Source organism: Staurois parvus, unplaced genomic scaffold (assembly GCF_062004578.1).
Source record: "Staurois parvus isolate SC_StPar_1 unplaced genomic scaffold, SC_StPar_1.0 ptg001053l, whole genome shotgun sequence".
Lineage (NCBI taxonomy): Eukaryota > Metazoa > Chordata > Amphibia > Anura > Ranidae > Staurois > Staurois parvus.
Window position 1 is genome coordinate 411615 of NW_028318849.1, and position 17901 is coordinate 429515.

Genomic DNA, 17901 nt, shown 5'->3' on the forward strand with positions numbered 1-17901 from the left:
TGGCAAAATGTCTAAAAAGTTGCCCAAAACTTGAATACAAGCCAGCAAGTGGAAGAAGCGTGACTTTTAGTTACACAAAGCCACAGGCAGGGGCGGACTGACAACTCATGGGGCTCCCGGGCAATAGGGATTCATGGGGCCCCTGTGTCATTGCCCAAACTCCAAAAAGCCTATGAAAAAGGTACCAGGGGCATCTCATGGGGCCCCCTACTGACCCCGGGCCCTCGGGCAGTGCCCGAGTTTCCAAATGGTCAGTCCGCCCCTGGCCACAGGTCTTCACTATGCACCATTACAACCTTCTAGCCTTTGGCGTCCTGACAACCAATGACATCATCAGTTGATAAGGAGAATGTCAGTTGCCTGCACAGCATCCCTCTTTGACCCTCCCCTGCCCCTCTCCCTCAGTGTTGGGGACACATTAGCTCAGTGATGGAGAAAAACTGAGAGAAACACTGTAATATTAGTCAGTACCAGTGTGCAAAAGTATATTTGGTTTGGAAGAATAAATCACCTCTAGCGTTGGGTGTTCTACGTCTGTGGATGCTGCTGTGTTATATAAAACTATTAGAATAGTTCTTTACATTTTAGAATGGGGTGCCTCAAAACTGTCCATAATTTTAAAGGGTGCCTCGGGATCTGTCCATCATTTTAGAGGGTGCCTTGAAATTGTCCATAATTTTAAAGGGTGACTTGACTGAAATAAATTGAGAAACACTGGGTTAAGAGAGTGTTGCATGGTTGGGAGGGCCTGTCAGTTCTGGAAAACCATTTGATTAGAGGCAGATCACTGGACTGATTTAAAGTGTTCCCAAAGCCAGGACCCTGCATTCACTATATCTGGTCTCCCCGGACCCTGCATTCACTTTATCTGGTCTCCCTGGACCCTGCATTCACTATATCTGGTCTCCCCATACCCTGCATTCACTATATCTGGTCTCCTAGAACCCTGTATTCACTATATCTAGTCTCCCCGGACCCTGCATTCACCATATCTGGTCTCCCCGGACCCTGCATTCACCATATCTGGTCCCCCAGAACCCTGCATTCACTATATCTGGTCTCCCCTACCCTGCATTCACTATATCTGGTCTCCCCGGACCCTGCATTCACTATATCTGGTCTCTCCGGACCCTGCATTCACTATATCTGGTCTCTCTGGACCCTGCATTCACTATATCTGGTCTCTCTGGACCCTGCATTCACTATATCTGGTCTCCCCGGACCCTGCATTCACTATATCTGGTCTCCCCGGACCCTGCATTCACTATATCTGATCTCCCCGGACCCCGCATTCACTATATCTGGTCTCCCCGGACCCTGCATTCACTATATCTGGTCTCTCTGGACCCTGCATTCACTATATCTGGTCTCCCCGGACCCTGCATTCACTATATCTGGTCTCCCCGGACCCTGCATTCACTATATTTGGTCTCCCTGGACCCTGCATTCATTATATCTGATCTCTCCAGACCCTGCATTCATTATATCTGGTCTCCCAGAACCCTGCATTTACTATATCTGGTCTCCCAGAACCCTGCATTCACTATATCTGGTTTCCCACAGTACAAAGAACATGGAAATGCAATTATTTTAGTAAATATAAACTGCTAAATACCTTTTCACATCAGGAGTGAGAGTAATCTTGTGACTTCTATCAGTGTCCAGCAGAGCACTAGTTAAAGCTTGTAGGAGGAGTTTTCCTTCTCCTGCATGAGGATGCAGAACCCCTGACCTCTGTCTGGACAGTGCTGATAGGCCATGTGCTGATAACATGCGCTCTCCCAAGAAAAAAAAAATGTCTCTAGCAATACACACCAAACTGAGCTGAGGGTCTCCACACCATATGTCTTATCAGGAGATAAGAGGGGGGGCACTGGAAGAAGGGAGGATCAGAGAAGTCAGGATCAAACAGTATTTTTACACAATACAGAGGATTAACACTGTAGGTTTCATAGTGAGTATATCAAGCATGCTTTACTGCATATACAGACTGATTTTACTGTTGTGGGTTTAGTAAAACTTTACGCCGGGTGCTGCAGGCCACCGTGGTCAAGTCTTGTACAGAGGCGTAATGCTTGTGTCACTAGAGGATTTGGAGCATATTGCCTAGTCTAGCCACTTTTGACCGCTGCAGTGAAGTAGTCAGCCTGAAGCCACTGCTGTGCTACAGAGTCCTTGCATCATCTGATCACTGCAGGAAGATATCCAAAATCAACACCACAACAGACACAGTAGAGCTGGTGAGCGGGTTATTGACTCATTATTGACTTCTTTCTTGACTTTGTGCATATCTATTTGGAGGATTTACTGCCCTTTGCTTCTACTGCTACTTTCCATCTCTTGGCTACTGAGTACTATCATTCTTGTCAGCCAGAGTTTGCTACAGAACCTTAAACCTTTGGAAACCACTTCAGTTTTCCAAGGATCTTACTGTTTCCTAGAACTTGCTTACTGAGTGAAGGGATTTCCCCCCTCCATAAATGTGCCAACATCTTCAAGGGCCCCAACACAGCCGGCAGAAAACCAAAGTCTAGAGACTGCACAGTTTGTATGTTCTTGAGTGCAATTTTCAATACACTACCAGTCCTTTGTTGCAAAGGTCTAGGCTTAGCTCACTCATTCCAAGAGTTCATAGGCAAGATAGCCCTGATCTGTTTGGTATCAGCTTGTGGTTGCCTAATGCTACTCATTTGTGAGTGGAGCTACAGTTCATGCTGGTCTAGTCCAAGTTCACAGTAGTATCCTAAACAAATCAAATACAGCCTGGTTGTAGTATATGCTGCAAAGTATTCTAGCTGTTATATTCTGTTTATACAAGCACTTTACTCCAATATACATTGTTCTTTACTTCAAGGTCTTGAGTTTCATTTCAGGGCGACAAATTTATCTCTACTAATAATGCACTCATTATTGATATTAACATTTATCTTTTAGAGATGTGACCACACATTCACTCATTGAGGAGGGAGATGTATTGTAGCACGTGGGTTTCACATATACAGGTGAAACTCTAAAAATTAGAATATCGTGCAAAAGTTCATTTATTTCAGTAATGCATCTTAAAAGGTGAAACTAATATATGAGATAGACTCATTACATGCAAAGCAAGATAGTTCAAGCCGTGATTTGTCATCATTGTGATGATTATGGCTTACAGCTCATGAAAATCCCAAATCCACAATCTCAGAAAATGAGAATATTACATGCAATCAATAAAACAAGGATTGTACATAGAACAATATCGGACCTCTGAAAAGTATAAGCATGCATATGTACTCAGTACTTGGATTGGGCCCCTTTTACAGCAATTACTGCCTCAATGCGGTGTGGCATGGAAGCTATCAGCCTGTGGCACTGCTGTGGTGTTATGGAAGACCAGGATGCTTCAATAGCGGCCTTCAGCTCTTCTGCATTGTTCGGTCTCATGTCTCTCATCTTTCTCTTGGCAATGCCCCATAGATTCTCTAGGGGGTTCGGGTCAGACGAGTTTGCTGGCCAATCAAGCACAGTAATCCCACAGTCATTGAACCAGGTTTTGGTGCTTTTGGCAGTGGGGGCAGGTGCCAAGTCCTGCTGGAAATTGAAGTCAGCATCCCCATAAAGCTCGTCTGCGGAAGGAAGCATGAAGTGCTCCAAAATCTCCTGGTAGACGGCTGCGTTGACCCTGGACTTAATGAAGCACAGTGGACCAACACCAGCAGATGACATGGCTCCCCAAATCAACTCAGACTGTGGAAACTTCACACTGGACTTCAAGCATCTTGCAGTGTGTGCCTCTCCATTCTTCCTCCATACTCGGGGTCCTTGGTTTCCAAATGAGATGCAAAAGTTGCTCTCATCAGAAAAGAGGACTTTGGACCACTGAGCAACAGACCAGGTCTGTTTTTCTTTAGCCCAGGTAAGACGCTTCTGACGTTTTTTGTTGTTCAGGAGTGGCTTGACAAGAGGAATACGACATTTGAAACCCATGTCCAGGATCCATCTGTGTGTGATGGCTCTTGGTGCACTGACTCCAGCCTCAGTCCACTCCTTGTGAAAGTCCCCAACACTTTTGAATGGCCTTTTCCTGACAATCCTCTTCAGGCTGAGGTCATTCCTGCTGGTTGTGCACCTTTTTCTTCCACACTTTTCCCTTCCATATAACTTCCTATTAATGTACAATGCACAATTCTAGCTGTACAGTCTGGCAGAGCTTTGTAAATTTTAGGACTGAATGAACGGTATAACTAGAGTATATCATTTGGAAAGGTAAAGGCATAGTTCACTTTTACCAAAAACTACCTATATGGATAAGTAGGGATGCACCAACACCGAAACCGGTATCAGTATTGGTGCCGATACCTAGTATTTTCAAAAGTACTCCCAATACCTGAAACCATTACTTTACGGTGCAGTTTGCGTCAATCCAAAATGTATGGACACAAATTGCACCGCAAAGAATAGCATGTGATTTGAACAGAAATGCAATTCCTGTTCACAGAGCCATCCCTAGGGTAGGTGTCACCTGGTGACACCGCCCCGACGATCCCCGCAGAATGGATCGGATTTGTGGATTGAGCATAATGGATCGGACTCCAATCCATTATGCTCAATATGCAGATCTGATGCATCATGCGGGGATCGTCGGCTTTCTTTACAACTTACCTTTTCTTGGAGCGGGTCCGGTGTCACCCTGTATAGGTTGCATACCGACCAGGATTGTCGGCATGCAACCTATACGGGGTGACACCGGACCTGCTCCAAGAAAAGGTAAGTTGTAAAGAAAGCTGATGATCCCCGCAGGATGCATCAGATCTGCAGATTGAGCATAATGGATTGGCGTCGGTGTGGTCGGTATCACCCGGTGCGGACTGCACCCCCCTGCACCTGCCTCGGGACGCCACTGCCTGTTCAAATATTATGCGGTTTCTCCACTGGTTTCCCAAGCCTACACATCCCTGTACTGTTATCCCTGCACTAAGAGGAGAGAGCCGTGGGAATTTCAAATCCTCAGCTTTTCCTTTGGTGACAGTATGGGATCGGTGCAGGGACGTTTCCTGCACCGCTCCTGTGTAAACTCAGGCTATGACAAGGAATCGCATTCCTGTTCAAACTGCATGCTATTCTTTGTGGTGCAAATTGTGTCCATACATTTTGTATTGATGCAAATCGCACCGCAAAGTTTCAGTACTTAGTATCGATGAGTACCGAAAGTATCGGTACTCATACTTGTCAATCAAAAAAGGGTATCAGTGCATCCCTACAGATAAAAGATGTCTGTAGATGCAAAAAAAAGCTGCTTTGACAAAAATTGAATAATACCCCTGCTAGGACATTTCTAAGCAAGGCTCAGCTATTATCTCATCGTTTTACAAAGTGTATGTTGTCTTTAATAATGATCACACAGCAAGTTCTTTTCCGTTTTATCAGAACATTTTTTAAACGTGATCAAATTAAACAAAACCAAAAAAAACATAACTGGGAGGTAGGACACAGAACGAAGTCACAGCTGTAAGATAAAATTCGGAACAGATTTAATAACGATTGTACCACATGTAGGCAGCCCTGCGGTTCATCACATGTTAACGAGCGCAGCCTTTGACGAGAGGCGATCATTGGAGATGATTGCAGCCTGTCTGCCGCCTCTGCTTCAGCAGATACACGGCAGTGAATTACAACTGATGTCCCCGCCAAGTAGAATCACCGTCTGGCGTTCCGGCAAATTTTTACGCTTTTGTAGATTTGATGCCGTGTAATTTCACATATTAAAATGTCACCAGGCACCCGGCTTGTAAACCAAATATTTATGCAAACGCGGTGTAACAGCCGGATAATGCAGAGAGAAAAATGCACTATGAGGACACGGGGGGATCTGATGACCTTTCCTGGTTTTTGGAGAGAATAAGGAGGATGATACAAATAATGATAGCTTTTGATTGTTGGGGGAAGGGGGTTAAAGGGGAACTCCAGTCACAGAACAAAACCTTCTCATAATTATTTATTTCAGGTACTTATATAGCGCCGTCATTTTACGCAGCTCTTTACATATATATTGTACATTCAAATCAGTCCCTAACCCTTAAGGGGCGTACAATCTAAGGTCCCTAACTCCCATTCATACATACACATACCAGGGCCAATTTAGTCAGGATCCAATTCACCTACCAGCATGTCTTGCATATATAGTGCTCTCTGCCTAACCATAAAATATTTTCTTTACATTTTTTTGGTTCTATTAGATTTTATTAAATAAAAAAAGCATGACACTATACTCGGAGACTGCATTTTTTCCTTGTTGAGTCTCAACAGTCTCTAGACCAGCCTCTCTCAACCAGGGTTCCATGGAACCGTAGAGTTCCTCCAGAGGTTACTAGGGGTTCCTTGAGCAATACTGGTCTCTCAAATAAGTAACCACTGACACCAGTGATCTGTAAGAGGGGTTCTTCCCATTGACCATGAAAGTAGGGAGCATACTGACCATCGCAGTAATGTACTATGAGCTGGGGTTCCCTGAGGCCTGGAAGTTCTTCCAAGGGTTCCTCTGTGTTAAAAACTTTAAGAAGGACTGCACTAGGATCATGTCTGAACTCTGTAACTAAACATCTGATTGGCAGGTTAAGGGCTCTTGACCCAGACCAATGGTCTCCAAACTTCCCAAAGAAAGGACCAGTTTATGGTCCTTCAGGCTTTAGAGGTCAACAATGTGTCCGTTGGGATTAGAAAATGCCCCAACATCTGTGGGAGTAAACAATGCCCCAAAGTTGGTGTCATTTGGAAGAATGATGCCCCATCATTGGTGTCAACGAAAGGATTAATGCCCGAAGGGGCAGAGAAAGGCAGACATCACCACCCCAGATTATCAAGAATCTCACAGGTCCTCTTGAAAGACCTTTATAAGGATCTGCCTAATTTGGTGACCAAGCATGTTGTTATGAATGATGCACAGATGTATGTAGGATGCTTCTTTAAACCCTTTACCCTTAACCTGAGACTACCACTTAGCATTAACAACCTAACACCCCTAGCCTTCAGCGAAAACCAAAAATGTGTTAATACTAAACGTCATTACTGCTACAAAGTTGATACCTTCACCCTGAGACTGTCAATGTGAAATCAGATAACCAACCTACACGTCCAGTAGCAAAATCTGTCTAAAGATCCAGAATCTTCATCTGACCATACAAATCCATTACTACCACTTGTTAGTCCACATTGACTTTCGCAGTGCGTCAAGTCACATGGGAGACCACCAAAGAGTTCGTACAAGCAATGTTCATGAAAATCCAGCAGCACTCAAAGATGAGTCATTAACCCAATAAAAACTGTACACAGGCAAGTGGGAAAATAACACAAAGCTGGCCAGAAATCCCTAATGAAACCTGGACTGTAGCTGATAACTGCTGTAGAAAGTCTTCCTTTGTTGCTGCTGTATTATCCTTCTGCAGTGTGGACAGGGTTAAACTGAATATTTATTAAAGTGGTAGTAAACTCTGCTTTTGAACTTGTACCTACAGGTAAGTCTTTAATAAGGCTTACCTGTAGGTACAGTGAATATCTCTTAAACTTGCGGTGTTTAGGAGATATTGACTGTAGTTGTAGTCATGATCCCGATATAACCACTTCCACGGGAAGTGGTTAAGGAGACCAATTTTTAATGCTCATCTACGGAGTGTCTCCAGTGCAGGGGGCAGCCATCTTGGTTGAGTCTGGAGGACAGTGATTGTCTGATGCAACAGAGGACAGTAAACTGGGCTGCTGGAGAAAGGGAGGTCTGTTGTGCCACCAGCCTGAAGAATGCAGGGAGGATGCCACTGTTGGGACCATGTGCCGATGCAAACATTTTCCTGTGCTGAACAGCTGAGAGAGCAAGCGCCACAAGTTTGCATTGAAGGGGGAACAGTAGTGTGTGGATAGAGTTTGCTGGAGCTAGATGATGCTGTGCTGCCCAGGAGAAGAGACTGCTGCTGCCATCATACTCAATGCAATACTACATGTGAGGAGAAGGTCCTAGAAGTAAGCAAGTGCTGAGACTGAGCTGCTGCTGGATGAACGGATTCCTGCCATAGCTGACCACAATTGGGTGAAAACTCAGAGAAGCAAAAAGATTGAGAACCTTCTCCTTGGAAGGGTGTTATTTGGATGTCTGGTGAGATCAGACTGTACTAGAAAGCACTCTCACTGCATGTACACTATATTTCCAAGAGTATTAGGATGCCCCTCCAAATCATTGGATTCAAGTGTTCCAATCACCTCTATGGCCACAGGTGTATACAGTCAAGCAGCTAGGCATGCAGACTGTTCTACAAACACTTGTGAAAGAATGGGTCGCTCTCAGGAGCTCAGTGAATTCAAGTGTGGTACTGTGATAGGTTGCCACTTGTGCAAAGTCCATCCATAAAAGTTCCTTGCCACTAAATATTCCATGGTCAACTGTTAGTGGTATTATAACAAAGTGGAAGCAACTGGGAACAACAACAACTCAGCCACCAAGTGGCAGTCCACATAAAATGACAGAGCGGGGTCAGCGCATGCTGAAGCGCACAGTGCGCAGAAATCACCAACTGTCTGCAGAGTCAATAGCTAAAGACCTCCAAACTTCACGTAGCCTTCAGATTAGCACAACAGTGCGCAGAGAGATTTATGGAATGGGATTCCATCCAAGCCTTACACCACTGAGTGCGATGCAAAGCGTCGGATGCAGTGGTGTAAAGCACACCACCAATAGACTCTAGAGCAGTGGAGACGTGTTCTCTGGAGTGATGAATCACACTCCTCTGTCTGGCAATCCAATGGACGTGTCTGGGTTTGGTGGTTGCCAGGAGAACAGTACTTGCCTGACTGCATTGTGCCAAGTGTAAAGTTTGGTGGAGGGGGGTTATGGTGTAGGGTTTCTTTTCAGGGGTTGGGCTTGGTCCCCTAGTTCCACTGAAGGGAACTCTTAAGGCGTCAGCATACCAAGATATTTTGGACAATTTCATGCTCCCAACTTTGTGGGAATAGTTTGGGGATGGCCCCTTCCTGTTCCAACATGACTGAGCACCAGTGCAGAAAGCAAGGTCCAGAAAGACATGGATGAGCGAGTTTGGGATGGAGGAACTTGACTGGCCTGCACAGAGTCCTGACCTCAACCTGACAGAACACCTTTGGGATGAATTAGAGCGGAGACTGGGAGTCAGGCCTTGTCCAACATAAGTGCCTGACCTCACAAATGCACTTCTGGAAGAATGGTCCAACCTTCCCATAGACACCCTCCTAAATCTTGTGGACAACATTCCCAGAAGAGTTGAAGCTGTTATAGCTGCAAAGGATGGGCCAACTCAATATTGAACCCTACGGACTAAGACTAAGGGATGCCATTAAAGTTCATGTGTGTGTAAAGGCAGGCGGCCCAATACTTTTGACAATATAGTGTATGTAAGGAAAAGAGGGGTTGTCTCAACAGAATTGAAAGAGAGATCATCAGCAACTTCTGTCTTGTTTGACTTGAGCTGCATTTGTACTGAATCAGAGTACATGACTGGAGACCCAGAAGAAGGTGACTTGGGACTGGTAGGAGACTAACAAGTTAATCTGATGTCTGCTGTGAACTGTTGTGTTTTCTTCAAGACCCCCAACTTTGCTGCCCAATGTTTTTTTTGTTTTTTTGTTTTTTTGGGTGATTAGTGCATTCCAGTGACATAAACGTACAGTTTCCAGCCAACGGCAAGCTGCAATTGACCGATTGTGCTAAATAAACTGACTTTCTGCTTCACAACCACCATTGTACGTTCAAAGAGTTAGATCCATTTACACGCCGGGTGGCGGTAATATTTTTTGGGTGATTAGTGCATTCCAGTGACATAAACGTACAGTTTCCAGCCAACGGCAAGCTGCAATTGACCGATTGTGCTAAATAAATTGACTTTCTGCTTCGCAACCACTATTGTACGTTCAAAGAGTTAAATCCATTTACACGCCGGGTGGCGGTAATATTTTTTGGGTGATTAGTGCATTCCAGTGACATAAACGTACAGTTTCCAGCCAACGGCAAGCTGCAATTGACCGATTGTGCTAAATAAACTGACTTTCTGCTTCACAACCACTATTGTACGTTCAAAGAGTTAAATCCGGTTTTATTTTTGGGGTGCTTATTGAATTAAAGAGTATGTCAGACAACACGCAGAGGAGTGGCAGAGGAGGCAATGTTTCAGGAGCGAGCAGACGTGGCAGCAGAGGAAGGGGTCGAGGCAGCACTAGTCGCAGCCAGAGGCCAGTGCTCCCAGTGTCATACAGCAGTCGTGTCTCCACCGACAACCCTGCCGTCATCGATTGGTTGACTCGGTCGTCTTCCTCTTCCCAGGTCACCTCTGACACCTACAGCCAACGGTCGGTGGGTACGTCAGACACAACCGTTAGTTGGCATGGCCCGGGAGCAAGCCCACTGAAATCACGTGTCCTCTACCTGCCCCTGTCCTTTGGTGTTCCCTCACCAAGCGAAGTATCGCATGCTGTGGGCTCAGCCCCACTGTACAGTGAGGAAGAGCTAACAGAGGGCAGTCAGGAACGGGGGGAGACATCCGCCTCTTCAGCAGCCAGGCGAAGAAGTACTGGCGAGGAGAGTGGCTCGGTAGCCGGTCTAGAGACAGGTCTGTCTCCTGACCCACACGCAGCCGAGGGGGCTAGTAGTGACGCGGAGACCCTAATTGATGGTGATGAGGCTGATCGCACTTGGCAGCCTTGTCGTCATCAGGCTATTGCTTCCGCATCATCAGGAGAAGAGGGTGCCAGCTTGCCAGCGAGCAAAACAGTCGGTGGGTTGCCCAGGAGGCAGCAGGGTCGCAGCAGTGTCAGTGGAGCCAAACGGCCACGGAGTAGAGCACCAGCTCCACTGCAGCCTACCACCACGGCCAGTAGTGGTGCCGGTGTGCACGGAGGAAGTAGCAGTCAGCCAGTGAGGAGTAGCGGGGGCAAAGTTCCCTACTCGGCGGTGTGGCAATTTTTCATCACGCCGCCCGAGGAAGTAAACGTAGCCGTATGTCGACTATGTGGCCAGAAAGTCAAGCGTGGCCAGGGGGCCAATGTTGGGACTACAGCGTTGCGTCAGCATATGCAGCGTCGCCATTCGGTGGCCTGGGAAAACCGTGATAAAGATACGGCTGTTCTGCCTGCCCCAGCCCCCGCTCCATCACCCGCTCCGTTACTTGCTCCGTCACCCGACGTCAATCGCCCTCTATCAGCCAGTCAAGGCTCCAACACCTCTGCTGAGGGGAGTTGTCGCTCGTTGGCATCTTCCGCTCGTTCAGATGCTCCTTCTCCTGCTACTCCTCTTCACGGATTCCGTCAGCAGTCTTTCTTGGAATCCGTTTCCAAGAGACAACAGTTTGCGAGCACGCACCCGACGGTGCAGAAGCTGAACGTCCTCCTGTCCAAGTTGCTGGTGCTGTAGTCCCTCCCTTTCCAAGTGGTGGACTCAGCACCTTTCCGAGAAATGATGGCTTGTGCCGAGCCGCGGTGGAGAGTGCCAAGCCGGCATTTCTTCGCCAAAAAGGCAGTGCCAGCCCTGCAATCACATGTAGAAGAGATGGTGGGCCAGTCTTTGAGCATGTCGGTCTCTGCCAAAGTGCACGGCAGCGCCGACGTGTGGAGCTGTAACTACGGTCAGGGACAGTACATGTCATTTACGGCCCACTGGGTGAACGTGGTGCCGGCACAGCCGCACCAGCAACTTGGACAGGTCACGCCGCTTTTGCCTCCACGTTTGCACGTCCTTGGTCCAGCAAAGATGTCCGCCTCTACCACCTCTTCTTCCGCCGTGTCCTCAGCCGCCACCCCCGTGCCAAGTCCCATTACCCGACCGGCATATCACATGTGCAGGGCACAACGGTGTCACGCTGTGCTGCACCTGGTATGCCTTGGCGAACGTAGTCACACAGGGGAGGAACTTCTGAGTGTAATGAACAGAGAAATCGACAGATGGCTGTCTCCGCGCAAACTGAAAATCGGAACCATGTTGACCGACAACGGAAAGAACATGGTGTCTGCTCTGCGTCAAGGAAGGTTGTGCCATGCGCCATGCATGGCTCACGTGTTCAATCTGGTTGTCAAGCGGTTCCTAAAATCCACCATCCCACTGCAAGACATCCTTAAAATGTCACGTAAACTTTGCATGCATTGCAGCCATTCCTACACCGCAAAGCACACCCTCCTTGAGCTGCAGCGGCAGAACGGAATTCCACAGCATTGCCTGATCTGCGACGTTGCAACAAGGTGGAATTCAACCCTACATATGTTAGACCGCCTTTACGAACAGCGAAAGGCCATCACCGATTTCCTGATGTTACAAGCGGATAAAGGTACTCCCCTGTGTAACTTCGATGTCAGCCATTGGCAGCTCATGCGTGACACCTGCCGCTTGCTCAGGCCCTTTGAGGAGGCCACGCTATTCGTGAGTCGGCAGGACTATGGGATGAACGACGTCATTCCTCTGTTGCACGTCCTGGAACAAATGCTGTTAACAATGGCTGGTCAGGGTGCGGTAGACGTGGCGCACAGATCTCAACGCCACATGACCCCTGTGGGGGCAGGACAGGAAGAAGAGGAGGAGGTAGAGGAGGACATTGGTGCTCAGGAATTATTGAGTGAAATGGGTGGTTTTTCCACTCAGCGGACAGGAGTGGAGGAGCAGGAGCATCTGGTAGAGGAGGAGGAGGAGACAGAGGACCCAGACGCACCGTGGCAGTATGCTGTGGAGATGGAGGCAGGGAGTCCCTCGCATTCCTTGGCACAAATGGCCCATAGCATGCTCGGTTGCTTGCGTAGCGACAGCCGAATAATAACCATCAGACAGAGCGATGACTTTTGGCTGTCCACCTTGTTGGACCCTCGCTACCGTTCAAAAATGGTGGCCTTTTTCACACCTGCTGAGAGGGAGGCCAAAATAAAGTACTATAAAAACCACCTATGTAGTCATGCAGTATATAGCCCTATCGGCCACTTTCTGGCATCCAGTTGCTGTAGCCCCCATCACCACACTGTGCCATGGGCCCCTGTACCGCCTTCTCATACTGCTGCCAGATCCATCCTCTACCATGTGCGTCTTTGTCGTCTGCTCACGCTGCTGGGTTCCAGTTTTAAACCTAGGCCTGTGTATGGCTTCCGAATACTGCTGCCTCCACCGCCACCCTGCGCCATGTGTCTCTGTCGTCTGCTCACGCTGCTGACGGCTTCCGCTTTTTAACCTAGGCCTGTGTATGGCTTCCGAATACTGCTGCCTCCACCGCCACCCTGCGCCATGTGTCTCTGTCGTCTGCTCACGCTGCTGACGGCTTCCGCTTTTTAACCTAGGCCTGTGTATGGCTTCCGAATACTGCTGCCTCCACCGCCACCCTGCGCCATGTGCCTCTGTCGTCTGCTCACGCTGCTGACGGCTTCCGCTTTTTAAACTAGTCCTGTGTATGGCCTTCAATTGAAGCTGCTTCTGCTCCGCCACTCTGCCATTGGACTCTTGATAGTCGTCTCCCCACGCTGCTGCTGGGGGGACTTTTTAACATAGGTTAGCTAACGGTAAGCTAACCCCCTATGACTACGTGCCTTCGCATGAAACGCGTTAGGGAGCGGCTACAGCGGTGTGACGTCACGCCGACCGGCGCCACAAGGGCCCCGGCGGCCATTTGTTATCTTTGTATGGTCAGTATCTCTCCTGCCTCTGCTTGTATACTGTGTGTCTTTGGGAATAAATACCCCTTGCCTATAAGGTATCACACTATTTGGCCTCCTTTGTTCTTTGGGCTCCGGTGGGAGCCCTTTACATCTGCAGAGCGGCCTTTTTTCCTCTATGCGTGGCAAACACCATCAAGTGGCGAGGGGCTTTTGTGACCAGATCTGACCAGATCCATATGAGGACCCTAGGATTATCTGCTTTGAATGCGCATTTGGATTGCGTATCTGGTGAGTGCGCAATCTTTATACCTTTAGCACCTCATCCACGAATCCAGGCATTGGAGCTTTTTGAAGACTCTTTTGGGTTTTGAACACGTTATGGACTATACTTATTTTAGTCACCGTTTTGCACTTTAACAGCACCTTAACATTGATTTATATAATTATATAAGTGTATATTTATCAAGTTAGCGCTACACTCAGTAACAACCTACCTTTGTGGTGTTTCACCTTTTGATTTGACCTCCTCTGCGTCTTGTGCTTGCGTCCTTTCGTATGCGTCCCCGGTGGCTGATTTTCCCTCTGACTGTAAGGGAGTTCAAAACTTTGCAGTCTGTCTTGCTTCAGAGTCCCGGGCTGCCCAACATCCCCCACCTGGAGCAGGGAACCCTTAACCTCCTCTCCACCGTGAGTCCTCTCCTTCTTGGCCAACCCCGACCTCCGGTGAGGCCTGTCATGGTGCTGATGGAGCCAGACATCTTCATCGTACTTATCGGAGACTCTCCGGCGCTTGGCTCTGGGCTCGAGCGCACTTGCACCCATCAAGGCATTTGTAATTAAAACCAACAGGAGGAGGCAGCTGTAGAAAGACACCATTCTTCAGAACTCCGCACCTGTAAAAACATCACAACATGAGTGTAATTAACAAGGATGCTGCGACAAAAAGATAACATCTGCTTTTTAACAAATTGCGAATCAATTATCGTCTTTTCACCGAAAGGAAGCTGTGACGGGGATGAAAGGAAGCGAGCGGATTACAAACAGACAAGACTAGAGGGAAGGCACTTTCTGATAGAGAGAAATTAAAAGAAGCGTAGCTTTAATCAAGAAATATTATGTGAAGAGCGGGAAGTAATTCCACTGGTGAGAAGGCAGAGTCACTTCATTGAATGACCAACACATTCCAGACAAACCCAAAAATCTGCCATAGAAATACATTATATGCTAATAGGTATGTGGAAGGGCTCCCCCTCCACATGATTCAGTGTGCTTCCAATGGGCCAAGGCAAATAAAATTACATAGTGCTACTCCCCATACTTCTTGCTTTCAAAGAGACCATGGGTGCCCGATCCACAGTTTTTCAGCTGTATACAATACTTAGTGGAAAAAAGGATCCGCACGACCGTAATTGCTCTTAAGATTCGTGCATTTATTGAAAGACCACAGTGTAAAAGTTGCAAATACAAAAAATTTACGCGTTTCAACCTACACAGCTTTATTCATAATTAAATTGTTATGACTAAAGCCATGTAGGCTGAAATACGTCAACTTTTTGTATTTGCAACTTTTACACTGTGGTCTTTCAATAAATGCACGAATCTTAAGAGCAGCTACGGTCGCGCGGATTCCTTTTTCACTAAGTATCGTATACAGCTGAAAAACTATGGATCGAGCACCCGTGGTCTCTTTGAAAACAAGAAATATGGGGAGTAGCACTATTTTTGTATTGAAAAAAGGCACATGTCTTGGGCACCAAGCCTCTACTGCATCTGCACCACCCAGCCGTCTCCTGCACCGTGTGGGACTGAGCTGTCAAACTGACAGCTCAGTCCTGCCGATTACAGTGGAAAATTACAGCTCTCCCTGATATCAAAATACCTTAATTGGTGGGTGTCAGTCTGCGGGAATGGGAGTTCCTAGACAGGCTGTATTTGTATACGGACCGCCCCAGGTAATGCCAACATGTGATGCTCTATGATTGAAGGAACTGAAATCCAATGAATGAAAGAAAGAGGTGAGACAGGGACAGTCAGGTTGGAGTGTAGTGGTGTTTTCCAGACTTTTTCTATTCGTAACACTCTTTAAAAGTATGCAAAGTCTTGAGGCACCCCAGTCTAAAATGTAAAAAATATGAATGTTATTTACCAATGGAAAACTTGAGCCTGGGACATTGCACACAATAGCCTTCGTGAAATAAACTTCATAGCGTTTTCCCTTGAAATTATAGGCCCCCCCATCACACCATAGCCCCCCCATCACATTAGAGCCCACTCTACATCAGAGGATCCCTATGCATGGATCACCCATCACATCAAAGTCTCCCAATCACATCATATTCTTTCCAACCACTGAGTCCCCCCTCCACATCAGAGGCCCTCCCAACACATCAGGGTTTCCTCTATACATCAGAGGCCCCCTATACATGAGCCTGGTAACACATCAGAGTCCCTCATCACCACAGAGTTCCTTCAGCACATAGCCTCATAATCATAGAGCTCCCAACCACACAGTGCTTCCTGTCATAGAATCCTCCAATCATACAGCCCCCCCCCCCAACATAGAGCACCCAAAATGCACAGTCCCCCTATCACACAGTTCCTACTTCACATCAGAGCCCTACCTTTAGACTATGGCAGAGGACTGGAGGTGGAGTAGTTCTGGAGGAGATGGACTTACAGCTTCTCTTAAATGCTGGGGGCAGCCCTTCATGCCACCTGCCCTAGATCAGAGTCTTGCGTTGCCATGTTCCCGGTGAGCTGGCTGTCATCACCAAAGCAACAAATGAGACTGCGCCTTCTGGCCCTAGCTTGTAATTTCTTTTTATGGTGCTGGCCGCTGGCCACCATGGTAACTTATGATGCTGATCCAAGGCAAACTAGGTCCCATGCTCGTGGCACCCTGGTTAGAAAAAACACTGGGCTGGATGATGCTGGACGTCCTCCAGCCAGGATGGGAGGCAGTATCTGTCTTCTAATAAAGATTGTGAGAAGATCAAAGAGTGCAGTGAAATCAGAGGAAGTAATTTCAGTCCAGGAGAGGAGCCAGTACAACTGAGCAAGACTGAAAGAAAGTTCTGCTTTAATATATTCTTCTTCAACCAGCATGGTAACATTCTACACATGTAACACTACTGGTAGGAGAGGGTTGATACATCCAATCCCAGGGACAGAGAAATCCCATGCCTGGACAGTGTGACATTACAGACCATCCTCGGCTGGTGTAGAGATGATGTAAAACGTCAGGAAGAAAAATGACCCCACTTGTATTACAGACCTCATTACAAGACAGCAGGATCATGTCTCTGCACAGAAGCTAAGCGTCCCGTATCTTATTTCATTGTGTTTTACACGAGACGCCATTACCTGCGCTGAGCATGCCTTTGCGTTCCCCCGTGGACTTTCAACTGACTATTATGTGTGCAGCGTCCTCGCCTTCTAGCACTGAAAGTCCTTGAGTGAACTACCTGCATAAAGTTTGTACATTCACCACGGATCAATTCCTTCCCACAAAGAAGACCCCCTGAAAGGTTCTTCTATCCTTCAGGGATTCTGTTGGTGAGATCTCTGCGAAGGGTTTCTGGGTTGGCAAGCCCACTGTGCACATTATGAAGGGTTCTTCCCATCCTTGCATTGAGTTTCTGGGTCTGCATACCTCATGTGCCCATTATAAGGGGTTCCCACCATCCTTTCATTGAGTTTCTGGGTCTCCATGCCTTCTGTGTTCATTATGAACAGTGCCCACCATCCATGCACTGAGGTTTTGGGTCTACACAGCCTCTGTGTCTATTGTGAATGGTTCCCACAATCAGCTGAGTTGAGTTCCCAGGTCTACACACCTTGTCTATTCTCAGAGGTTTCCACCATCCCCGAGCTGAGTTGGGTCTACACACCTGCTGTGCCCATTAGGAGACGTTCCCACCATCCCTATGTTGAGTTCTTGGGTAAGAAAACAGTAAACATTCTTTACTGAAGTTGTTGCAATAATATAAATGAACAGTTCTATAACAATATCTTCAATACATAATCTTCTTGGTGCCCCTTGGTTAGTCCACTGGTGCCCCTGATTGCCCCTCAAGGTAGTCATATCTTGAATAGGAGAGAAAAGTCCTTTTAAAGGCATAGCCTTTCATTCAGGAGAAGAGGAGGGGGTTGGGTCTATCGGCACGTCATCAGGAGCCCCGCCCGCCGAACCTGGAATAGTCACCAGGCCTCCTGATAACAGCAGAAACAGCATGGCAGCACAAGACAGAGCAGTGGCAGGGCATAAGAGGGTACAACACTGGA

At 47.3% G+C, this 17901-nt stretch overlaps 1 protein-coding gene across 1 annotated transcript in view; it reads right to left on the reverse strand.

Moving 5' to 3' along the window:
• The window catches only part of DRAXIN (dorsal inhibitory axon guidance protein), a 97548-nt gene that overhangs the window by 33110 nt on the left and 46537 nt on the right, over positions 1 to 17901 (reverse strand). The window contains exon 2 of the mRNA XM_089658148.1: positions 14112 to 14510. Coding sequence (XP_089514274.1) covers positions 14112 to 14493 — 382 coding nt within the window. The 5' untranslated portion in view covers positions 14494 to 14510. The remainder of the gene's footprint in view (positions 1 to 14111; positions 14511 to 17901) is intronic.